Source organism: Vicugna pacos, chromosome 6 (assembly GCF_048564905.1).
Source record: "Vicugna pacos chromosome 6, VicPac4, whole genome shotgun sequence".
NCBI classification, from domain to species: domain Eukaryota; kingdom Metazoa; phylum Chordata; class Mammalia; order Artiodactyla; family Camelidae; genus Vicugna; species Vicugna pacos.
Genome location: NC_132992.1, coordinates 41020082 through 41046385, shown reverse-complemented (window position 1 = coordinate 41046385; position 26304 = coordinate 41020082). Strand labels below are relative to the sequence as shown.

Here is a 26304-nt window from a genome sequence, read left to right as displayed (position 1 = left end):
TCAAGTACATGGAAAAACAGTAACCTGGGGAGGAAACCAAAGACCTCCTTTTGCTTACAAGTTGACTATTTGCTATTATCTATACTCTGTTAACTTTCTGTACTGATATTCAAAACCTTCCATCTTTGTAACGAAGTCAGTCTCTTTACCAAGTAGTCACACCAGTTTCATTTGGATACTGATTAAGATGCCCTCAGAGCCACTTCACTCTTCATAGTTTACTACTGTTAATACAGCTCATCTGACGTGGGAGGGGGGGATTGATGTCCTTAAGGTCATTAGTTGATTTGCATGTACTTTTACTCCGTGTGAAATAATGCCTTCTAAATCCCAGTATAGTCAGTGCTTCTCAAACCTTTACGTGAATACGAGTCAGCTAGGAATCTGGCTGAGTGCAGGTTCGGGGTTGCTGGGCCTGTGGGCAGGCTGAAGCTCTGCATCGAGAATGTGGGGAGCAAGGACACTCGGCTGCTACTTAGGCCCTTGCTGCTCTCTGTTCTCTTAGCCTGCTCTTGGACTTAAAAAGCCAAAATCAGCACTGGCCAAAAAAGAAAAAAAAAAAGATACAAAGTAGTAATACTAATTCACTCCTACATAAAAACCAGACTTTATTTTGTCTCCATGTGACAGTCTTTTTAGTTAATGGACAGATGCACGATGGAGGCTGTCTTGGCTTCAGAAAAAAGTCAGACGTGGCAGCTCTTACACGCATTTCCTTTCATGTGAACGTTCGCATTCACATGGAAGAAGAGGAAAAATTCATTTGCTTTGGTAAAGAGTCCAGCCCATGATCAGGTGGCAGCTACATCCCTAAAGACCCAACCCTGAAAAAAGCTAAGATCAGAAACTAGAAGCAGTCCCCTGTGCTATCTGCATTTGGCCCTGCCATCAAACTGTACCCCTTCCTTTCTTCCTGCACTCCCGACTTCCTTTACTGCGCACAGTGGCTGCATACCCAAATCAACAATTAAATTCCCCCTTTGTTTGTGTGGCAGATGACAAATGCATGGAGGACATCTTGTGTTTCCTAGGCAGGCAGGGCACTTACTTTGATTGATGCTCGGTTGTGGAAAAAAATGAGTTGGGAAGGAATTACAATGGAAGGCCTGCAGACTGGAAGGGGATATACTAATTAGTCCTGCATTAAGCAGTCGGCTTGCATTTGGCGATGAGACGCCTTCAGGAGGGAAGCGTAGGGGTTATTGATGCAAAACAGCCTGGAATGCATTATGCCAGGTAGCTGTGCATTAGTTTTGTTAAGAAGTATAGGATTTTGTAATTAAGAAACAGGATACTGTATTTTTTTTAACACCCACCCCCCAAATAAATCGAGTAGGCCACACTTTTTAACTCTGTATGATCTCATAGACAAGCCAGAAGTCCTCCTCTCTTTCTGAAATAGCTCTTCCAGAGTTTCCTTATCCTGGGAACAGTTCTAGGAAGGGAAAACTGCCACCACTTCTATACTTTCTGGCTCCTTTTTCCTAAAGTTCCAGCGCTCCAGAGCCTTGAACCTTGAGCCTTGCTGCTGGAACACGATGTGAACAAGAGGAAGGAAATTCCCTCTCAGGCCACTCTTCCCAGGTTTTAGAGAGTTGTTGCTGGTGACCTGGGAAGGACCATAAGGGTATCTCCAGACAAATTCAGCGTCGTCTATAGACAAGAACTATAGATAGGGATGAAAGCAAACGCAAAGCATGTTTCTCCAGTTCAGCATTCATGGTCTGCCCTTCCGTTTTTTGGACTACAAAGCAGGGGCAAAGTAGATGGTTGTGCTGTTCCCATAATTATTCAAGAGTGACACAGCTGCTCCGGGTACCTGGGGTGTATGGCCCTAGGGAGACATCGCTGGTCATCTCGAGATCAGTACCTCCTGTGCACTGGGGAACTGGAGGCTGACGGGCAATTATTCGAGCATCTTTGCCTATCTGGGTGGTTCACAGTTCAAACCCTGAAATGTTGATTTGGTCACTTTGGCCTGAAGGATCAATGAAATTGGGTTCAGTGGCTCCAGTGAGGTGGCTTAAAGAAAAAAAAAATCACAGAGGTCTTTGGTCCCAGTGTGAAGGAAGAGGACCTAACCTCCCTCAGTTTTGGAATCCTAGTATAATTTCACTAACCCACCATGTTGGTAGAGCTAATGTGATTCTTAGTGATTCTTTATGTCGAAACCCAGTGAACTGTCAGGTGTCTCCTGTTAACCCAGTGGGAAAGTAAATGGTCCGAAGTTTTTGGTTCAGTCTCTCCGGGTTGCCAAATCCTGGTGCAGCTGAGACTCCCTTTTACTTTTCTTTTTCTAGAAATGAGTTCATCTATGAATTTACAGATGCCTCTCCTAGGAAAATAGATTTAAGTGATAAAGATAGCATTTTGAATTACCAGAGACTATGAAGTCTTTTTCCTGTAAGTTTTATCCATAAACTGGAACATACCAAATATCAGAAATATTATCAGGTGACTACAACCTGTCTTTCATGGCCAGAACCAGGAATTGTGCCAATAGCTCAAGGAAGAAAAGCTAAATAGTTAATGTGGTTTACTTTTTAACCATCCCTTTGTTTTAGAATTCTATCTTATTCTTGAGCTGATTCTGTGTCACCATGACCTTCTCCTGCCAAGAAGGCACAGTTGAGGCATCCTTCAGTAATAGCCTAGGGCTTTGAATGAGCAAGATGCGGTGCCGGCTTTTTGCCTTTTCTTTCTATGTTTACACAACCAAGACTTATTACATGCTCTGCCATTTTGTTACTGGGCTGGCTTTGATTTGAGAATTAGGTAAACATCAGACATTCCATCACACAATTTTAGACTCAATCTTACTTTATAATGATTTTAATGTTTATTGTACAAAGCGCGATGCATTTGTATATTTTAGCATTTTAGTTCAGCCACAGAATGCAAAACCTGATGCTGGCATCAGTTGGATTTGTGTGTGTGTGTGTGTGTGTGTGTGTGATTGAAGATATTAAGCACTACAAGAATGCTGAAATTTCAATCTGATTAGGATCAAAATTCTTCAGGATCAAAACACTCCTTTTCCTCCCCCTACAGTTTTACTAATTGTGTGCTACTTGACATTGTAGAGTTATTCCACAGCGTGATAGCTAAATATGTGAAGTGTATTTTACTGTGCGGAATTATCAGCTCCTTCTATTTGTTTTTCATGTGTTTAAGGTTATTAAAAGAACTTAAAATTAGAAGTCATGTGTATGAGTTGAAAGACTGAACTCAATCATTGTTAGCAGGCTAAATCATAAAGCAGCAGCCAGTATGTCAATATCAAGTAATGAAAAAAATCACAGAATTTGAAGGCATACCTTCTCTGTTTATTAGCTGGCAAGATACCAGACAAATTAGGATACTAGCACAATGGCGAATGGCGGACTTGTTTATTTTCAGCACTCAAATTATTCCAGGGACTGAAAATGAGATAAAAGTAGATCGGAAAGAATGGCATCAAATGCATTTGCTGGGGACCTTTGCTTTAGGGGAAGAAATGAACTGCCCTCGCTCACGCTTCCTGAGGAACTGTATTTCTTTAAGCTGTAAATCAAATCCCAAAGAGATAGCATGATGTTTCCCAGATAATAACGGAGGATGACAAAGTTCTTTTTGTCAGCATCAGGTTTCTGAATTTAGACTTCGATTGAGATTCCAAAATGAAAAAGCACCCCACCCCCTTCCTGACACATGTGGTCTATGACAGTGTCTCACAAACAGTATACTCATTTTCAAAGTCTGGATCTCTGGCATATATTGGTCCAAAAATGTATTCAGAGCTTCTTCCAAAGATCCTGATTTTTCTCCATTTTCTCTGAATTTCCAGCTACAGAGAACCTGGTGTTTCTTTTCAGGAAACAGCATCATTTTTCCCCCAATTAATTGAAGAGCCATCTGCTTCTGTGATAGCCGACAGCCATTCATTCTTAGCAACAAGTGTGTTCCCTAAGTCCCTGGTGAGCAATACCAAGGCACATACTCTGTGTTGGGACTAGAGTCTGCTGGAGCAGCCTCACAGGCTGGCTTTTGCCAGAGACAGAGCATATACAGAATCTGACACTGACCTTGGTCCCATGTCAGTGTTGCTAATGCAGGATTCAAAACACAATACGAGATGCTCACCCTTGGAGACTTCGGCTATCTGATTGTCTCTGCATTATGCTTTTGAAGATCTGAATTTGAAACGACTCAGCAGCTGCAAAAGGCAGGAAAAGATCTGAAACAGCTTTCCTTGACCGTGGTCAGAAAGGGAAGAAGACGTCCATACCAAGGCCACCTGGGTGATGTCACTACGTAAAACCTTCCACTTCAAGCTGTACCATCTCGCTGGTGCCCCCTTGCGTGTATTTAAGAGCAGAGTTCAGAATTGGGTTTAGAACCTTCTAGGAATATGGATGGTAGGGCCCTCATCTTCTAGGGAGAGTCTACTGGGTGGTTGTAAAAAGGACTTCTTGTTGGAAAAGGGCAGTCCCGTTCCTAAGAGGTCCACCAGACCAGTGCCTCTTGCCTTATGGGGCTGTCAGATCCCTTGGACGCACGGTGTAAACTGCTTTGCTGAGTCTGATGAGGGAAAACTGCATGAGGACACTGGTGTGGGAGTGACTGCTTGGACTGGCTGGTCCTGCTTTGCTTAAACGTCACAAAAGGCTCGTTGGAGGAGAGCCTGTGGGTCAGGAGCTGGGAACCAGACCCAAAGAGGTTACTTTTTGGGTCTGGTTACAAAGAGGTTACCCAGAAAGGTTACTTTCTCCCTTCCAGGAGTCAGGAGATGGAAGTACCTGCTCCTCTAAATAACCCTCTTTCCAGACTACAGTGAAAAGAGGGTGCCTTTGAGAGTTACAGTGTCCACACAAGGTACCCTGCTCCTGCCCGGGCTTCTGTGTGTCCCAAGGTTGTGGCTAGTCAAGTAGAAATTGGTACGAGGCTGTGGCCTGGATGAACTTGTCTTCTCCCAGGTCTGTTTTGAAACTGAGACCACAAATTGCAGAGTGGAACTTACTCTCTAGAAAATGAAAGGGTCAAGAAAGCACTTAAGACAAAGGTTCCCCCATCTGGTCGTGGGAGAGAGAGTGCAAGAGACCATGAGATCCCGGGTGAGCGCCTAAAGACCCCGCAATTTCTCAGGGCCCGAGGTCCAGCTGTCACTCTAATTCCAACACAAGTAGAAGTGATTTATGTCCCACTTCCTCTCACCACACGCCGTCAGTCATCCCAAATGTATACGGGAGAGGTGGAGGGAGGCGCTGGCATGGAAACCAAAAAAGCATCTGAGACAGATGACAGCGGCCAGGCTGTCCCCGCGCAGGAGGTACTTACAGTCCAGGTGACTGTGCCTGATGCCCTCAACGTCTTCGGCATGGATGAAGTGGTAGCATCTCTTCCCTACGATGTCCACGGGGGTCAGATCCATGTAATCACTAATCCTACAAAGGGAAGAACAGAGGCTGGGAATCAGGACGATGGGAATATCAAAACAGTTAAACGACTTAGAAGCAAGTCTGGCAATTTCCCTTATACCAGGGTACCTGTGAGGACTTGGCATGGAGGGAAAACCCTTTATAGATAAAACTATTTTCTTTAACATAGAACAGGCTTTTTCTAAAGTTGGAGCCATGCTAGATCAAGCAGTTGTGTTGAAATAATTAGATAGGTTTTTTTCTCTTTTTTTTTTGTGGTTCTAGAACACACATTTAGACAACATAATTCCATGAAATTATTGAGTATCAGTAACAATGCAAGATCCTCATTAGAGGCCAAGATAATTCAAGGTTACATAATAAAATAAAAACATGTTATGTTTATACCAAATGATTAGAGACACCTTTCATTTAAACACATTGGTCTTCTATTGGGCATTTCCATGAAAAAGGGCTTCGACTGCTTCTTGGCACGAAGTCCAAATTGGCGTTTCAAGGGGTATAATTTAAATGCTGAGACGCACAGATGCCTGGGGGTATTATCTTTTTTAGTCTTAGTCATTTGGGAGCTCAGCCTTCACTCCTGGCCCTTTTAACTGGGACTTTGTGGTGGATTCTGCACAAAAACTTTTAAACCATTTTGGCAGCCCTGCCAGGCTTGTGCTCAACAGTACGTGTGGATAAGCCTCTGTCATTGATTGTCCAGGCGGCAGTGTTCTCAGGCAGGAACACAGCAAAATAGAACAAAAATTGGAAAACCTGTTGGAGGGCTCTGCCTGGTTGACACAAACACGCCGAAAAGCTTCCACTCCTTCCCTGTCCGAGTCCAGGCTGGTTTTGGTCAGCCCCACACAGAGTACATCTGCAGGACTGATTCTTCTTACCGTCCCTCTGCTTTTTCTGGTTTATGGCTTAGGACTTATCAAAGATGAAGTGACTCTTTAGCTGTGACACATTTAAGAAACCCATGAGGTCTCTGCTGGGGAGTTAAATCTGAACCCCGAGCCAAGGAAGTAAGAAACAAAACCAAACCAGAAGAATATGGAATATAATGAAAACTCACTACCCAGTAAGTGAATTTCTCAATGTCTAGCAATTTAAATCATGTTTTTGGCCATACTAGTGTTTCCTCAGGATTCTGTGGTTTTGGGGTTCAAAATAGGTTTGTTGGTGTTTTCCTAAAACTATTAGCTGCTTTCCAAGCGCAGCTCACACCCTCTTCCTGCAAATGAGGGAGCAAGGATGTCATGAAAGGGCCCTCATTGGTGTTTCTGGAATTTGCCTGCTCCTCTGAAAGCATCAGATGTCGGCTTTGCCCGAGGCTGTCCCAGGGACAGCAGAGGAGGAAAATGGTTTGTGGAGTCAAGGGGTGGCCCTGCCTTTAGTTAGCAGTTCCCTAAATAGATAATAAACCCTGGAAAAAAGGCACTCCATTCTTTAGGGAAGACATTTCTTTAATTTATTCTTTACCTGAATGAAATCTTTCAAGACAATGGAAGCCCTTCTGTGTACCAGAGCCTGTTATCGGGTGAATGTGACCAGTTCGGTGTTCAAAGACCTCTCACTACATGTGTGGGAAGCTGCAGACCAGTCTGATGGCCTGTGTCAGGTCCAGAATCCTGATGGCATCTTGTACTCTGAGCCTTAGTTTTCTTATCTGTGAACCAACTTCAGAGGCTGGCGAGGGGCCTCATGAATGAAACGACACAAATGTAGCACAATGCCTGGCACTCGGGGTGTGCTGTTCCCTCGGATGAAGTATGTGATTATCCTTAATCATTATTAAAAAGGACCTATGTTATTGCTTCAGTGAGGACATAATGCGGTATTGTACTGGCTAATAAGGGGTTGTGGAAAACATTTTTTTAAACTGGGAAGAAAAAAGCATAAAGTGGGTCATGGAAAATGATCTCAGTTACTAGAGTGGCACCGTAAGGCCCTGGTCTGTGGAGCGCAGCAAAAGAGCTAATGAACCTGTGGTCACAAGAATGAGAACGAGGTGATGGTTTTGGGAAAGGACAGTCGCTGGGAGTTAGGTAAATAAGATGAGGCGTTGTTTTTTTTGCTGGGAGTGGTGGTGGGAAATCTCAATCAAGGGAGCTGACATATGTTTTCAGAGGTGCACAGCCATCGTTCATCCTCTGACTGCCTTCCTGCCTCCCCGGGCGTCCAGCATCCTGCATTTTCAATTAGAGAAGAGACAGCTTTGTGGGCCGTGGTTGTGTTCTTTCATGGGTGCATATGTATGCAAGGTCCCCCTTAGAGATTATTCTGACTGATTCCTTACTATTTAGCCTGACTTGTGAAGAAGAATTAGAGATGAGGAATGCAGGGAGACCTCACAGGGTGCCAGGCTTTTGAATCTGACAGATTGGGGTTCAAATCTTGGTCTCAGTCAAGTCACTTAACCTTTCTCTCCAAACTGAAATTGCATGGGGGTGATGGAGGCTGTGCCAACACCTACCTCACAGAACCGTCCAGAAGCTTAAATGAGATGGTGCATCTAATGAACTCGGCACGTGGCTGAGGGTGTAGTAAGTGTGCAGTGAATGTCAGCTGTCTTTATTATTACTTGCTAATTCTAGCTAATCTTTCTGGCAAACTCATATTTCCTGACACTCTGTGGCCCCTGCAGAATACCTTAGACATAGCCAAGTATGCAGTCATGATGATAAAAATTTTAACAAATACTACCAAACCTTGAAAAATGTTTAGAGTTACTTATTAAATAATAATGACAGGTTCATGATGTCTTCCACCCTCCCAAACACTAAAAGCTCAGATGAGTAATCTCTTCCCATGGTGAGTTCTATCCTCAGAATCAAAACCTGACCGGAAATGGTAGGCATTGCTAACTGGATCTCAACACCTTTAGCGCCTCTCCATGGACTGAATACAGGCACTGTCTGTCTTCCTCTTGGCTGTGTCCTGCTGGGGTCAGTTATCTAAACAAACCACTTGACCATTTGGTTCTTTCATTCCCCACCCACCTCAAAAGGCATTGACAGGACTCAGGGAACATCTGTTGCCTTCATGCCTGATGATGCTGGGAGCCACAAAAGCCTCTCCCCCACCTTGATTCGGTAATTCTCCTGAGGCACCAGGGATGGACGGCATCATCCAGCTTCCTTCTCACAGCTGATCTATATACACACTCTCCACACTTCCTGCTCCCCGCACCCGTGATTCCTCTTCAAATCAGTCTGTTGATGGGCTGGGAACTTCAGGGTAGAAGGTCTGAAGGGGCACTGTCCCATGTCCTTGTCCCTTGCTTTGTGCTTAATGGAAAAGTGAACTTTCGAACCAGAGGCTAAAACGTCCTTTTATAAGAGCTCAGTGCTGAGGGAGGGCTGCCAAGTCATTTCCGTGATGAGTCATCTTTTCATTTATAAAAGTGAAACCCTCAGGATTACAAAGTTTCATTGAATAGTTTTATATATTTCGTTTTTGTCTTTTTTCCTCTGGGCCTCCAGTTCTCGTTTGTTCTCCATGTGTTTTGTGGACTGAATGTGTACCCCCTAAATTTGTATGTTGATGTCCTTCCCCACAATGTGATGGTATTAGGAGGTGGGGCCTTTGGGAAGCAATTAGGTTTTGATGAGGTCATAAGGATGGAACCCCTGTGATGGGGTTAGTGTCCTTATAAGAAGAGGAAGACCAGTGATTGCTTTCCACAATGTGAGGACATGGCAAGAAGGCAGCTGTCTGCAAGCCAGGAAGAGAGCCCTCATCACAGCTAATCAGCCTGCACCTTGACTGTGGACTTCCCAGCCTCCAAAACCGTGAGAAATAAATGTCCATTGTTGGAGCCACCAGCCTATGGTAATTTGTTTCAGCAGCCTGAGCTGACCAGGACTGTGTGCTTAGTGCCTATGTGAACACTGACCATCATGAGGCTGGGCCCTTGGAGTAGTCAGGAGTAGGGCCTGGCTGAGGCGTCAGGAGATACCTTTTACTGCATCATTTTGCCAACATTGCCTCAGTCCTGCTCTTTCCTGGGGTTCTCTGCCCAAACTGGCCTTTGTTATAGCATGTGGATGCCTGGGTATCCTAATTCATTCCATTGTTGTCCCTAATGGACATCAGGGCAGCAGCGTAAATTTCAGATAAAAAGCATGGTTGGTGGCAGTCCAAGCAGCCATTAAAAATAAGATCAGGCTTTATAATGAACTTCCCTGGGAGAGTAAAATCCTTCAGACTGCTGAGCACACCAGCCCTTACCAACGTGCGACACACAACAGGGCAAAGGAAAACAAAAACAAAGTACCTATTTTCACAGTAAATGATATTGAGGTCCATATTTACTCGCGTGACGAACATATGGCAGTCAATTCTGACTTCATTGATCGTAGGGGGAGGCAGGGCATGAGCCACAACCACAAGGCCCATGATTTGGCTGGGGACGGTCCTCCCATGGGACAGCGACACCCTCAGTCGTAGCCGGCCTGTTATGTGAATCACCTGGAATAGAACATTAAGTACAGGACACAGTCAAATTTACATCTGGGATGTAATAGTATTTCTTTTGAGAAATGCAAAATTGCATCTGGAATCACCGACATTAGCTTGTGTCTTCTGTAATCGCATCGGCTGTCAAAGTGCCCTCAGTGTCCTCAAGGCAAGAGACAAGAGGAATAATACCATACTCTGAGCATTTCTCAAGGCAGCATTATGACTATGCTATTGCTATTTTGCAGGCTTTTTTTTTTTTTTTTTTACATTTAGAGGAAGTTCATAACCAGGGAAAAGGACAAGAGCGCTGAGCTGCAAAAGGAAACGTTTGCATTATCAGCCTGTATTAATGGACAATGCCTGTCTCCAAATCTATGCTGAGTGGGATTTCATGGACATTTCCTTTCAGAAGTGTGGCTCAGAGCTTTCCTTCATTGGCAGAAAAGCCCAAGACTCCACTGAATAAAAGACTCAGCGGCAGTGACATGAATGGGTCCTTTTGAGCATATTCCACGTTGGGCACGCTGGGTACTGATGCATGTGACACCGTGCTTGACTGCAGTGCCCTGCGGGACTGGTGGTTAGGGGCCCTTGGCCTGCCATGTGCTCCTTGAGCTCATGGTGAAGGAAGGTCAGGAGGGCTTGTGCCATTTTGGTGGCAGCTCAGAAGTACTTGCTCAGAAACAGGAGGGAGAACGTTGGGCTAGTGGTTTTTGGTTTCTTGCCAAAGTATACTACCATCGATAGTCCAGGCCACCCAGAACCAAAGAAGATTGCTTCATCATCCTCACACGTTTTAAGTGATATCATTTTTACAATAGTATCTTTTGAAAAAGTTCCTTTGTGTATGAACTCAACATAGAGGAGTCAGAGTGTCAGCTTTCTTAAATGATGATTTAGGGAAATGAAATCAGAAAAGAGTGGAAAGAATAAGGATTTGTGTGGCAATGCTTCGGGATGACGGGAGGGAGGTGTGTATGTTGGGGGGTTAGAGACCGTGTGTGTGTGTGTGTGTGTGTATGCTCTGTGTTCCTAAGACCCTGTGACAATGTGGGGGGACCCTCTAAAACCAGGTCATAGAAGTTAGGCCGCCTGTACCATTCCCTGTACCATGGAGATCAGTTTAGCAGCTAGCTGAGTTTCTGTGTTTGGTTTGCCTCCTCAAACGCACCCCTAAGCGCCGAGCCATCTTTGAGATTCTTCTTTTCCCTCCTTGCCGTAAGGAACCGAATGGGGAAGCGAGTCTCTGGCCTCCCAGGAGCAGTGAGAACTGGCATCTGCTCGCCTTCCTAGGGGCTTGACTGGCAATTCCTTTTTCATTTTGTTTTGGTTTCCTTTAAGTTATTCAGTTTTCCAAAAGCAAGCCACACTGCTGTCAGTCAGGAAGCAGGATCAAAGCTTGTGGGGCTGCCCTTTGGAGTCCTGGCTGTTCTAAATAATACCTTTTCCCTGCCCGTCTTCATGTTCATGCCTAGAGCTGTGGATCTGGAAAAAACCAACGCGGAGGGTTATTTAGGTTATTTCTGGAGCTGTGTTTTTGACCACCCATGTTGAAGTTGACTGAATTCATACTTAATACACCTTTGCTTTAAGCTTTGGTCAGACGAGCTACTTTATGAATATTTTAAAATGTTCCTAGAGGCAAGGATGCTAAAACATCATCACAGACACATATTTTTGCAAGCCCTTATTAACTAATAAAGAAAGAGCTAAAAGAAATGGGATTGGCTTCACAGGAGGGGTGTTAACAGTCCCTGGTCCTCCTCCCAGCTAGGCTTACATAGATGCTCATTTATCATTATCTGTCTTGTTTTATCAGGAACATTCAGGTTCTTAGAAAAACACAGATCTATAAATGCACAGGAAAACACATACCCAGAAATGATATGTTAAATAAATCCCTACTTGGCTTTTCTCTTCCAAAGCAATTTAAAGGCATCTGGACTAGCAAACAGTTTGGAAAGGCAGACAGGCTCATTGGGGAGCTGCCTGCATGTCAGATGGACCCAGCCTCTGATCTCCTCCAGCTTTGCCTGTGGCCATGAAGGTGTTGAAGAAGGCGGTCAAAAGTTGGGTTGAGTTGGGGTCTAGATTTGCCATCTCCTGATTTTGTTCCCTTGGACAAGCACTCAACCTCTCTGCATCTCAATTTTCTTTTCTGTGAAATGGGGACAATGATGACTATTCTGTAGTTATGTTATGAAAATCAAAGGAGATAGTGGAGGTGAACACATTCCAAATTGCAAAGAAGTCTACAAACTTCATTCCAATTCCATTTGCCTTTAAAAAATGTCAACTGAATAATAAAGATACAGACTGATTATTAATTTAAGCTTGACCAAAGGCCAGTTAAATAATTACTTTAAAGGAATATAACATTTCATATTTGGGAGAAAAACTGGGAGATTGTATTTTAGGTGGTTCTCACCTTTCATCTTTTAGGTGGAGAAAGAGGCTCTGGAACATTTAGTCCCTGACCAGAGTCCTCGGGCTTGGAAATGGCAAAAAGAGCCTAGAGTCCAGGTTTCTAGGTCTTATTTGAGCATCATTTCAACTATGTTGTGCTTGTTTGTATTTTATGTGCATATTCATATTGAACAAAACATTAGAAATTTTTACCAGATGCCGATTTACTGCCTTAAGTAACCGGTGTATAAACCTTTAAAGTGGTATCAGTTATAACCAGAAGCCCAGGTTATTTGAAAGGTCTTTGAGAAACAGTACAAACTAAGGAGAAAATAAACCTTAAGAAAATTACGAGTGCAATAACTAAACAGCTGTCAAGAAATGGCAAAGAACAGAGAGTGTGTGTGTCTGTATGTACGTCTAGGGGCGAGGTGGAGGGTTGAAGAGAAGGAAAGGGGTACCTTTTAGGTCCCATCGTTAATTTTTGGATTTCAGTGAATGTATTTTCCAAGATCCATTTCGTAATGCCAACAGTTTCTTTCCCATTGTGAGAAATTATGTTCAAGCCTGAGAAACACGTTTGACAGCATGTGTATCCAAACACATAGATAGTTGATCTTTTTCCCTTTGTAGTTGCTTTGAAGGCCTGAGGTGTTGAGGAAAGAGTACCATCAGAAGTGCTGGGTTCACATCCCGCCCCTGGCACTGCACAGCCATGCAGCCATGATGCTCAGAGAACTGCTTAGAAAGTGACTTGCTTTCTTTCCAGAGCAGCATATTAGAAATTAAAAACCTAGTACAAAGAGAATAAGTACTCCGTAAGGTGTCTTTTGTTTTCTTAATAAGGGCATCAAAGGTCATGTTAATGGTTTTCTAGTTTCTAAAACATATCATGTGCCAGGAACCTTGATAGGTAGCAGGGAGAAAACCAGGGTGGACCAAATGTAGATCTGTCCTCAAAGAGTTTACAGACTGCACAGTGGGAGAAAACAGAAATAATGACTTGTAATGTAGTAATATTGGAGGATGACACAGTGTCTGATCAAGAAGGTGGTTTTCCATCCTGGTTATATGACAGAATCGCCTGTGAAGTTTTGTTAAAACATGGATTCCCAGGCTCTGTCCCCCAGAGATTCTAATTTGGTAAGACTGGGCTGGGGTCCAACATTTGTTTGTTTTCTTAGGGCATCAGAGGTGATATCTACTACTGGAGAATACCTGGCTAATGGGTTTGGAGTTCTGCCTGTGGTTCTGAACGTTGCTGCACACTGGAATCACCCAGGGAATCTTTAAAAGTCCCCAAGTCCAAGCTGTACCCCACACCAGTTAAATACAGACCTCTGGGATAGGGGCCCCTCCAAGTCTCATAGTGCTGCTGAGAGGATTAAGTGAAAATGTATATGAAGTGTCTAGGTTATGCCTGATACACAGTGTATGCTGAACAAATACAATTTTTATTAAGTGGTTATTGTATACTGTAAGAAAGGTATAGAATGAGGTCTTTGGGAGGTCGGGTAGGTAGAAAATACTTTTGACTGAATGGATCTGTAAGGCTACATAAAACTGGCATTAAAATAAACAGACATAAGATATAATCCTAGAATGGTGAAAAGGGTTCCAGATAGAGAAAAGGGCTGTAATATAAAAGGGAACCTATTGGAAACCCCCGGGCCCCAGGAGCATGTCAGTTGGCATCAGCAGAGGAGACAGAGCTGGGGCAAAGTGGCAGGGACAAGCGGTAGAAACTGATAGTGGGACCTGGGGAGAAACACCATGATTTTGAGCCTCATTGGTTGAGGATGATGACAGACTAAAAGGTAATTGGGAATGTAGGAATTGCTGACAAAGGGACAAAAAAAGATTTCTCTGTGGACATGGTGTATTTGAGCAGCCTGGGAACAGCCTGGGCGAATGTCCTGGGGGTAGTTGGAAAAAGAGGTTGGGCACTTAAGAGATGAAAGTTGAAGGTATGGTTTTGGAAGACTTTGTGCTTTGTTGTTGCTGTTGTGTTTTTTCTGGAGGTGATAGTTAAAACCAAGAAATTCAATAGAACTTCCACCAGAGAAACAGATGAGAAAAGAACACCAAAGGCGTCCTCTCCCCTCCCCTGCCCTTTGAGTATCTGAAGCCTAAAGAAACCTGTATTTTTCTCTAAATTGTCACTCTTGCTCTATATGATTACTTTTATTCAAAACAAATGTTTCTGAAAACTCTAAGCCCCCTTTTTCTCCACCCACAGTTCCATTCTGCCATAAATGTCAAACTCATCATGTTGTCACCAGGCCCAGTAGGAACAGCCCAGAGAATGGGGGGGCTTCCTAGTAGAGTTATGTCATCTACTTAAGTGAGACATGGTTTTGAATATGAATATGTGAACCTAAATACTAATATTATGTCAAGAACTGTGAAACAAACGAAACAAGTAACATAGTTACTTTAAAGCGAAAGGAATACTGTGGAATAGAAATAACATTGAATCAGGAAACAGACAATTGATTTCAGTTCGGGTTCTGGTAATTTAGGCATGTCATCTAGCTTGGCCAGGGCTGCATTTCCTTAGATATAAAATGGAGGGCAAGAATCAGGTGCCGATACCTAGGGTTCTTGCTGAGTTCTAGAGAATTCTATGACCTAATGCTCAGTAAAGTGGCTTTTACTGTGCTGTAGGACTACCCTACCTCCACGCCCCTTACATCTCCTCCATGGGGGCAGGAGTTTCAGGGTAGAGCTATAAGTTACTAAATGCAGGATTCACTTCCAGAACTAATCAGTAGGGGTTTATGGGTCACATCTGAGTTGGAACAATGCTTTGGTTTTGGCCAGTGCCAAGGAGAAACTGCCTCTGTGTTCTAAAGGTTTATCTCAGTCCGGCCTTTAATCTACAGACATTCTTCAAAAGAGATTTCTGAACTAAGAGATTCTTTGCCTCCAAGCTCAGTTTTATAGTAGCGCTCAATCCTCATGTTCCCTTTCGTTGTTCTTGTTTTATCGTAAAGAACTGTATGGAAATGCTAAAGCCCATAGCTTTCTAAACCCCTTACACAGCACTGCCCAGATACCAGCCACAGTGAAGCCGAATGCACAGGACTTCTGTGTTGAAATCCTACCGTCTTTGCCAAAAATGTCTGAATTAGCCTTATTTGACAGTCCCGTGTTGAAGAAATCATTGTTTGACTTTGATTTTTCTTCTCCGACGCAGTGAGCTAGTGGATGTGTGCAGGGCTGTGGAGACGTGTCCGCGGAGGTGAGGATGAGTGTGGGAGTGTTAACAAACCATGTTTCCTGGACAGTAGATATTTCTCTTCCTGCCATATGCTCCTTTCCATCGTCTGTTGGTGATAAACACTTAGATGTGCTCTGCTCATATCTTCTCATTATAAACAGGCCCATCACAAAGACCTTGATAAAACCTCCCCTCTGTCAGTACTTAAGAAAGTCTGTGACGGGAAAATACATCTGGAAGCTCTTCTCCATTCTTTTAGGAGTAAATCAGTATGAGTCCTAGGAAACGTTTTCTCTGTCAAAAGGAAGTGCTACGTATTATGTACATTATTTTCCACATATAATGTACGGAATAGGGCTGGGCAAATTAGGGGAACCAAAAAGGCTACAGGCAGGAAAAAACTATGATTCTCTGGGTTTAGAGCATCTTCAGAGAGTTTTCACTTGTCCTTTAAGGGAATCCAAATTTACCTTAAAAATTAAGCTTCCTTCTGGCACTCTGGCCTTTTTTCTTTTGTTCCCCTAGAGAAGTCTGGTTCGGCATACAGATCATCAAATCACTAGCTCAGGTGGGAGAGTCAGCTAATTATTTTTAAGCAACGAGGGCTTGGAGGTGGCCCACAACCTGCTGAAAGATAAGGGATGAGCTGGGTCTTCTGAACCTAAACATCTAGCCTACAGCCTAACAACTTAATCTAAACCAGCTTGAGAATATCAATCTCGTGTCAATTGCTTCATGCAAATTTTCAGGGAGTAGGTTTTCCTGAACTTAGACTATGTCATAGGTTGGAGAATCTAACCTAAGCCTGTCTGTCTGATTCTTGCCACCTAGGTCTTTGCACAAAGCCTGGAAAAAGAGAGGGGAAAAGCCACCCCAAATCAACTTAGCTGAGACCAAGTACTTGGCCCTATTAGAGGCAAAAAGGTGCCTTTGGACTCTGTGAGGGGCAGGGGAACAGCCAATGGTGTTTTCCTTCCGTTTCCAGCATCTCAGATTTTATTCCTAGAAACTGACTCTACTCTAGTCATCTTTGTCATAGTTCACAATGGGACTTCAGCAACTGGGTGTAAGAAAGGACAAAAGAGGGAAAAGCTGACTTCTCAAGGCAGAGGTGAGACTGAGGGGAGGGGAAGGTTCGGGGGAAATGATTTCTTGGCAAGGAGCAGTGAAGATGCAGGCTTCTTCCAGAGTCCGGGGTGGTGGATTGCAACAGGAGAGGGGGGCCCCGAATGTCATCATCAACTAGGTACGGAGATGGTGACCAACTCAGGAACCAGGGGCTGGAGGGAGTCTTTCTGGAAGTTTGTTCCTAAGAATTTCTCTAAGACCAGGGCTCTTCAGGATTCGGCAGGATTCAGCCCTTAAGGCCAGAGGACCAGCAAGAATTAGTTTTAGATGGGCTCAGCTTCAGGGCAGCTCTGGCAGTAGAGAAGAAAGGAGGTGAGACTGGGTACTGGGGAAATGTCCAGGCCAAAGTTACGGAAGAGGAACCCAGGCAGAAGTCAATTCTATTGGGTAAGAAGACTATAATTAGAAAGTGTTAATTCTCAAGGACTCCATTTGGTTTGAATGGAAATAAAATGAGCAAGGGGAGGGATGTATTTGGAACATGACTAGTTGATTCTTGTTCTGATTGCTGCAAAGACTCACTGAGGGTCAGTTCAGGAAGCGAACAGACCTAAAGCTGTAGGCGAGGGCATTCCCGACTCTGGAAGGCAGAGGAAGGAAGGAAGCCAGGGGCTCATTTCTCTGCTCTAAGGGAGACCCTAGCGTCCTGAAGGAAAAGACTCAGGCATCAGCATGAGGACCAGCATTCTTCCTCCTCTAGATGAAGAAGGCTCACCCTGTCCTGTACACAAGTGACTAAAATAACTAAATGGGCCTGGTACACGAGGGAGAATGTATTTTGTTGTTTAATTGGAAAGCCCATGGCACCTAATGCTGATAGCAGGGATTTACTGAAAATACCTCTAGGGTTAGCGGTCCTTAAATTTGAACATGCATAAGAATCACCTGGAGAGCTTATTATTAAAATATGGATTCCCAGGTCCCACCCCCAAAACTCTGGATTCTTCAGTCAAGGTAGGGACCTGGGAACCTGTATTTCTTCAGGTGTTTCAAGGGCTTTGGATGCCAATGGCCGGCACAGACATCCTTCAGGTCCCGCTTGAAGGGCTGGCCATCCGGTCCATCCAGCTGCAGCATCCTCTGAATCTAGAGCTGAACGGATCTAGAGATCTTAATAAAGACAAGCCAGGGGCACAGACTGCCTCCTACACGGGCAAAGAAAGATGAACATATATTTACAGTTGAATCAGAACTGAAAAAAACCCTACACTATAGAATAGGACCCTGAGTCTTGGTTCTTTGGAAATGGAATATCAGCACATGATGAGCAGAAACTGGGCTGATGTGGGATTAGGGTGTGTTTTCTGTGCCCAGGGCTGCCTGTGAGAGCCTGCCTGTCAGGGCTCCTTTATTTGTGGGCTGCATGCTTGTGTCCCCTGCCTCCTGGTGGGGGTGGGGCTCTGCCAGTCCCATCCCCCTTGCCCAGTCTGTCCCTGGCTTAGCTCCTGATTAATTCAGGGGAATCCTGCACGGTTAACCCTTAATTTGATGGCCACAGTGGGGAACTTGAGAGATTGGTGGTAATTTATCAACCTCCATTTTTTTTAAATATCTAAACATTTTTCAAGACAACAAATAAAAAATTATTTTTAAAACCCATATTTAAAAAACATTAGCTACAGCATGCTATTCTTATGTGACTGTATCCTCCAAACATAGCAATGACTCCTCATCCATCTCTTTTAACAAACTCCAAATATATAACATGAAAAATATAACTACAATTACAGCCTTAGATTCTCAAAATGTGTCTGGACTCCATATTTGTTTGCTGCTCCCTTTGGAGAAAACAGTCTTTTCTTCTAGCAGAGATAAGATTTTTTATTGGGATAGTTTAAGCTGAAGAGATTTCCTTAACGAGATTATGTAAATGTATGCCAAAGATATAAACCACATTTTCTCAGAGCGCAAAACACTTCAAATATCATTTAATCAAACAGGACCATGGGTAGAAGCACCTCCATAAATTGTTAAGGGGCAAAACAAGAAGGCTGAATGATACACATTTGATCAAATTTCGCTTCATTCAGTTACTTTATTAAAGTCTGCTAGAGAAGGACAGAGGACCTTTGTACCTCTGTGGAGGGCAGTGTTTTGATTAGTCTGTCACTGGATGTGGAGGAGGGGGTATCATCCCTCAGGGCCTCCAGAGGTCCTCTGTGGCTTATCCTCTCTGTCCTGAGGGCAGAGAGGTAGCTCTTCTCAATGTAACAGGCTGCAATTGTATTTCCTGGCAACATTAAAAAAAAAAAAAAAGACAAGACTCAGAACTAGTTTTGGGCCAAGTAAGGAATAGAAATTGGCTGCCTACTCTCATCCCCCATCTCCCCCTACATACTATATCATATTATATGATTTCTCTAGAACCTATGAGCTCTTCTGAGGAGAGCTGTAACTCAGATATCTTCTATTTCTGTCCTTGCTTTGTTGGATGCCTGTTTTACTTAAATTTTTTGAGTTAAGCAACATGTTGTATTCTAAGTTAGTCTTCTAAACCTTTCTCTTGAGTCTGCAAATGGAATTTACACCCAATCTAAATGGCAGCACATGTCCAAAGATGGTTGGGTACCCTCCCTGGTGTTCTCTGCATGAAGACAGCAGCTCCAGGGAGCTCTCCGCTCTCCTGAGAAAATGTTAAGGCAGCCCTGCTCTGCCCCCTCCACCTGACCTGAAGGTCTGCAGAATATATGATTGCATTTTGATAACAAAGGAGAACCATCAGGGGAATCAGTCAGATATGGGAGTCAGCTCCTCCTCTCTTTCTCAGTTGCAGAAGATGCAGAATTAAGGATAATTATCCACGTAGATGGGTTAGACCAGTCCTTGTAGAAGGGCAACTCTGCTGTCTGAGGAGCTGGAATCTTTTTTAAAGCAGCCATCCCCTTAAAGGGGAAACACACACATACTTAAATACTTGAATTTCTGATAATTTTAAAAATTGAAAGCAAACAGATGGGTCATAAATATTTTGGGAAAATTCAAACCCCAATCTTCCCCAAATTGAGACATAAAACTCCTTAAAGATCAAACCCAAAAACGATCACTTCCCAGTAGGCTACAAGAGGTATCTGGGACTCGTCAGTAATGCAGGAAGGAAGGGAGTTCTCTTAAGTTAGGCACTTTAGACCCAAATATGTGCAAGAAACAAAGAATACATACTAGAAGCCAAGATTCCTCAGTTGTTTTGGCATGCTCGAGCAACATGTAGTTCTGTGTTTGCTGCAAGGACCTCTTTTCTCTGCATCGACTTTCTCATTGGGAAAGCAAGTGAGCCTAACTCCATGGGCTCTAAGACCCTTCCGCAGCACAAAGTCTGCGAAGTCTGATATGTTTAAACCTGAAGCTTTGACCCATCATCAAACCTCCATAACTTTCCATCTCTATTATCTTGGCTTCCATTCTTCTTGAGGTCTGGATGTTACATGTTTAGCATTGATTAGTGAAGGATGTTTTCTTAAATGTTTCTCAACCTGCCCTCCAAATGCTATAGCTAATATTTTATAAGGCTGCTTACATCAGTCCTGAATTTCGTCTTTAATGAGAGTAATTTCTAGTAACGACAGGCTTCTCAAAACATCTTGCTTTATGGACTGAATGAATCCACACCCTGCCAAATCCTCTGTGTGGACAACATCCCAGAAAGACTGTATGCAGGAGCTGGAGGGGGCCTGGCAGACTACCTTGGGCAAGTGCCCACCTTACAGATGCGGAGACTGAGGCCGGTTGGCGTGAAACGTCTTGCCCAGGGACGCGAAGCCAGTGAGTGGCAGACACAGGAATAAAAGTGAAGCCCCTCCTCTCTCGCTCAGTGCCTCTTCTACGATTCAGCAGTGCCTTCCAGAGGATGCATTCCCTTCCCTTTCCCTCCTTTTGTTTTTCCAAATGTGTTTCTATCTTTATATAAATAACTCAATCAAACTTAGGATTTTAACCTTCAAAAGACCCTATGGCACTGATGCAGGTTATTATCCATTCAGCATATGCACTTCAGAATGCTCATATGACTCCTGTGCGTGTCACCAGCTCATTTGCTGCATTTGGTTTATTCAGCCATGATTAGAGAGAGTCATTTACAGTCACACATTTGGAAACTCTCTAACAAGCTTCTAGCAGTTTCCTTTCCAGAGCTGTTTAAATAGAGGAGGGTGTGGTGTCAGCAGCGACAGCAGTTTCCTGCAGCCTGCTGATTATCCCTTCTATTCGTCCGTCTTTACCAGAACTTCCACTTTGCAGAAGAGCTTAAAAAAGAAGAGAAAACCACCCAGGAATGCAGATTCCAGAGCCGATAAGTCATCATTTCAGGAAGACTGACTAAAAAATTAAAATGGAAACCACCACATTATAACCTGAAAGTTCCCAGGGAAAAAAAAAATCCCCCTTCCCTCTTTTTATTTTAAAGAATACTTTTTGAAGTAATTGGCACAAAGACTCTTCCAGTACAGATTGCTGCAAGTGTGCTCTTGGCAAGAACATCATAAGCACTAGAAAAACTTTAATATGCTCAAGAAGCCAAATACAAACTGACACCAGGAACTCAAGTGTGGGAACAAACAGGGGGGAAAAAAGAGCATCTCAATTTAATACAAACCTACATACAAAGGGGCCAATTTCTACGATTCATGGTTTAGCATACAATGCAGCTGTCCTCTGAGTGAATACAGAATAGTTATACATAAGAAATTAGAATTATCAATTCGGGGGAATTTCTCAAGAGTCCTTTTGATATGTAATTCTGCAGCTATGATGCCTAAGAAACCAAGACATCAATGCTGTAAATGATACCACGTTGGAATCCATTTAGAAAAGGAGGGTTAACATTGAAGAAGCATCTCTTTGATTTGACCTCTAGGGCAGAGCCTCTGCAGGGAAACTCAAAATGAATAGCTTTACCCCTACCTGTAGCCTTGCTTTCCAGGTCTTTAAAATATAAGATTGAATACCTGTTACACAGGGGGAAAACCATTTTAGAAGTATCTCCTGTGTGGCATGAAACACGGGAGAATCCCGTGGACTTTCACACTCTGCAGGCTAGGGGGAGAGTCTTCACTTCTCTTTATTCCATGGAATATAAGACGAGAATGATTAAAAAAAATTTTTTTCCCTTCCTCAAGTCATCTTCTGCTTTGCTATTTTATGGTAAGGGGTCCAGGATTTGGAGATTTTCTGCATCTTTCTCCATCCACATTTCAAATTTATCCCCGATTGTGACCAACATTTACTTTACCCCGAAACTGAAAAGATCGTTCCATTTTCACAGTCTTGCTAAGTATGATGTCTCCTGCAGCCCCCGGAGTTCAAATGTGCTATACTTTTTTTTTCTTGGGGAACGTTTGAAGTCCCCTTTAAAAATAATGCCTTGAGGATATTTTTCCCTAATACCATTTAAAGAAACTTGAAAGCATATGGCTCTCGAAGCGCACAGGGTTCTAATGAAGTAATCAGCAACACTGCTCAAATGCAGACTTGCACCAGCAGTGTTCATACCCAGCCCATATCAGTCTTCTGAATGAAGCAAAATTCTGCAGAAACTCCTTTCCTCCCCCTGCCGTGTCAAGGCTTAGTGAGCCAGGGTACTCGAGTGATGACTTTCAACCTCCGAGGACGGAACAGGGTAGAAAGGTTGTGTCAGGATCAGAACTGTCAGTGGCAAAGCAAATCAATCCAGTAGCTTGTAAGGCAACTCCAGACAAATATGCCTCGGTCGTGTAGCCTCCATTCATAGTGTGGGAGGAGAAAATAAAGTTTCTTTGTAGGGCTCTATTTGATGTAGTCCCTAGTAGCTCTACTGTTACCTTAGGTGATTCTCCGCACAGCCAGCAAAGACTAAATAAAACAAAAACATGGGATATTAATGCACTTTCCCTGGAACTGGGAAGAGCGTGCTGTTCTCCTGCAGTTTTGCAGTGGATTCTTGAAATCTATCACAATTAAAATCCCACTTCTTCAGGCACAACCTCATTAGTGCTGAAATATCACATCTTGAGCTATTTCCCTGGGATTTTAGCAAAACAAGTAATGATTCTTTTGATTATAGGAGTGACTTGTGCTATCGTGACTGCCAAGTAAGTATGCAACTGTTTAAAAGAACCAGCATCAGCACTTGATGTTTTTATTCCTGCTTTGGTTTGGGCAGACATCACCCCCCAAGGAGCAGCCTGAGGCGGTATGGGCAAACCTACCCCACTCACCCACATCTCCTTTTCTGTAGCACTTTCAAAGGGAAGGGTGAGGTGCGCAGGGGACTGGCAGGTGTGTGGATGCCTGGGATTCAAGGGCAGATGTCTTACTCTTTCCAGGTCTCTAACTGGTCAGGTAATGCCTCTCAAATGTCCTAATGCTCCTGCAGCATTTGGTGTATCTCATCCACACTAAGTGACTTCATTCATTCCACAAGTACCACTGAGACTAATATGCTGCTGGCCACTGTTCTTGGCTCTGGGGATACAGTGATGAAAAAAGATGCATAAAGGCAGAGTGATGAGATCGGAGAGATGTTTCTGGCTGCGGTATAAATGGCTGCTCTGGGTCCTGAGAGGAAGCAGGAAAGTCAAAGAGGAGGCTCCTGCAGAGGTCCAGGTCTGGGAGATGATGGTAGCCCAGGAGGAAGTGATGTGAAGTAGTTGGGTTGTGGACATACTTTGAAAGTAGAGTTGATAGAACTGGCTGATGTGTGTAAATATGGGATCTGAGGTCAAGACTGGACTCAGAAGACACTCCAAAGCTTTTGCCCAGAGCTCCAGGATGGAGGATGGTGCCACTGAACGAGATGGAAAGGGCTGGTGGATGGGAGAACATTTTGAGGGGTGGGTTTTGTTTTGTTTTTGGTTATAGTGAGAAATTGTCAACATTCAGGTGGAGAGTCAGTAGGACGTAGAAGTTTAGATGTACCTGTTTAGTCTCATTTTTGTTTCACAGTTTATTCGGAGAGCTTCTATATGCTAAACTGTAAATAGTTCTAGACATTTTATACATATCTTTGATGATAAATGCCATTGGAAAATGAGGAAATCAGTGTTGTGCCTGTTTCAGTCCCTGTTTTTTCTGGTCCACGTCTGTGAGGACAATGGGGGTACAGTAAGTACATTCTGATAAAGCACACTATTGAGTCAGGACTAAAGACAAGCCTAGTGGGTCAGGTAGACAGCAGCCACAACTCTCTACAGTTATAAAGCCTGTGCAGCCTGCAGGGGCTTTCACAAGACAAATTCTGTTCTTTCTATTTTCTTTAAATGCCATTCCCAAAGCATCTGTCTTTTCAAGAGTAGGGGGCAGATTTCAAAATCCAGACCAGGAGACTAGATCTGTGCGTCCCAGGCCAAGTTCAGCCGCAGATGGGAAAGTACAGATGGCACTGTGCTCACTGGGCCCCGCCACTGCCCACTCTGCCTGGCGTCTGGAAGACACCTGGGTTTCCGATCAGGAGAAAGGAAGACAACATACAGAGGTTCTCCTGGCAGAGGACTGGCAGATATCTAGAGAACGTGGGTCCGCTTAGCCAAGGGTCTCCTTTCAAAACCCCTTCTGCTGCAGAGTACCGTGGGGGGGGGCACACTCCCCCAAAGCAGTGACCTTCTCCTAGAACTACCAGATGATTGCTGTTTACGTTTGATTCCCTTAATCCCGCTAAAGCAGCAAAGGCAGCTTAGGTGGTAATTTATTTATAAGAAATTATAAAAAAGCTTCAGCAATTTGAATGTCGTGTAAAAAGTGGGAGGTAGATTGTACGGCAGCAGGATATCCAAACTTAGTAGGGAGCATCATGACAAGTTTTTGGTTTATCTACCCATGGAATCAATTTTGTCATTTTTAATTGACCGATTTTCCCTTGTTTGCTGAACAATTTATTAATTGATTGTTATGCTCGTGCAATTAATTCAAAAGCTGGCAAGTTTAACGCAGAGAAATTAATTTTCTTTTACCAACATGCCACTTAAAATACATTTTTGGAAGCCTGGTTTACCAGGAAATTACCTTCAAATTAATCAACAAGGAAATTAGATGGTAGTGTCCCTTGACATCTGTCAATCCAAAGTATGTCAGTTTCTTTCTTTTGTTTGAGTTGGCTTTTCTTCTGTTGAATAAGGAATTAAAAAAAGAAAACAAAACACCTGGATATTAAAGTAAACATACTCTACATCTTAACAGGCAGAGAGGGGGAAACAGTTTCTTTGTATCAATATGCAGTGTTTAAATTCATTTTATTTTTTAATGGGAGAAATTTGCACAAAAGGGGTAAATCTTAGAGCATGAAACTGTCTTCCCTAAGCAGTTCTTTTGCCATTTTTCTTTATTTTTCCTTATTTGAACCCTTACTAGATGCCACCACTCTGCCAGGCCCTGCCTGTGGGGGCAGGCTTGTCAGGGAGATAGATCTGTAAGCAGCCCTAAATGAGACCTGTAAATGCCCAGTGCAGGGGAGGCCATGGGACAAGTGCTCTGACCAGGCACAGTGGGGAGGTGTTCAGGAGGGAGGCAACACTGGAGCTGAATTTTTATGGGCCAGTAGGGTTTGATTGGCATTTCAGGCAAAGAACTATTACAAGCAAAAGCACAGAGATGCAAGACTGCTCTTAGCTTTTAGGAATTGAGAGAAGTGCAGAGAGAGGACAGGGAGAGCAGGTGGGGAAAGGTGGAGTCAGAGAAAGCTAGCTGGTTTGTGGAGTGCTCTGAACGTTCTACAAAGGAAAGGTGACTTTCTTTTACAGACAAAGGGGGGGATGCTGAAAACGTTTCAAGAAAGGATTATATGGCTTGATTTGAGATTTAGGAAGAAAACTGTGAGGGTGTTCACTCATTCATTCATTCACTCATTCATTCATTCAAATGATCAGTGTTTAATTAACCTTTATCAGGCACTGCTCTGTGCTAATCACAGTTACTAAGGAGCTCACATCCCATCTGTCTACACCTAATTAGAGTTTGTTCAGGGCTGCAATAGGAAGGTGAATAAAAGGAATGGCCAGCAGCTTGTCTGTGTGAGGGTAAAGAATAAATGTGGGTAAGGCTGGTGTTCAGCTATTACTCAGGCTTGAACCTTGGTGCTCTCTCCATTTTTAGTAAGTCTTCCGTTTCATCAGTAAAGCTAGAATGAGTGATGGCATCACTCCTCCTGGACTCATCTTTGATCCTCTGCTTCTCACTTTCAAGATCCAGTCAGTCACAAGGCTTTGGAATTCCTCCTTTACTTGTCTCTTACTCCTAATATTACATCTGTTCCACGTGCCATTTTACTAATCTAGATGATGGGAGTCTACGTGTGGACCACTTGGTGGGCAGCTTCCTAACTGATGTCTCTGGTTTTTTCCCGTGCTGGTCCATCCTGCATTTTGCTGCCAGGTTCATCTTCCTAAACTATCTTTACATAGAGGAAAGCAGACCAGGAGTGATAGGATCTCCCTCACTTACTTGCGGTGTAAATTTGGAGTGACCACGTGATCCCTCCGAGCCTCCATTTCCGCTGAGTCATGTGGGCATAATCGTCCTTGCCATCCCATCTTACAGAATTGCTAAAAGAACCCAGTGAGGCGGTACATGTAAAATGCCCTGAAAACATACAGCAGCATTAAATATAAAGTAGTGTAACTGCTACCATTACTATTCAAGAAATTGATTGATTCTGGGATAAAATTAGAACCACTTGGCTTCCATGAAAGCCTTGTGACAGTTTAGTTCCAATGT

The 26304-nt window shown here is 43.5% G+C and overlaps 1 protein-coding gene across 6 annotated transcripts in view; it reads right to left on the bottom strand.

Annotated features, from left to right (window-relative positions):
* The window catches only part of NPAS3 (neuronal PAS domain protein 3), a 798065-nt gene that overhangs the window by 18510 nt on the left and 753251 nt on the right, over positions 1–26304 (bottom strand). For all 6 annotated transcript variants that reach the window (XM_072962906.1, XM_072962911.1, XM_072962907.1 and 3 more), the window contains 2 exons: positions 9685–9878; positions 5317–5423 (listed from right to left, as the gene is read on the bottom strand). In XM_072962906.1, the coding sequence (XP_072819007.1) occupies positions 5317–5423; positions 9685–9878 (301 nt within the window). The remainder of the gene's footprint in view (positions 1–5316; positions 5424–9684; positions 9879–26304) is intronic.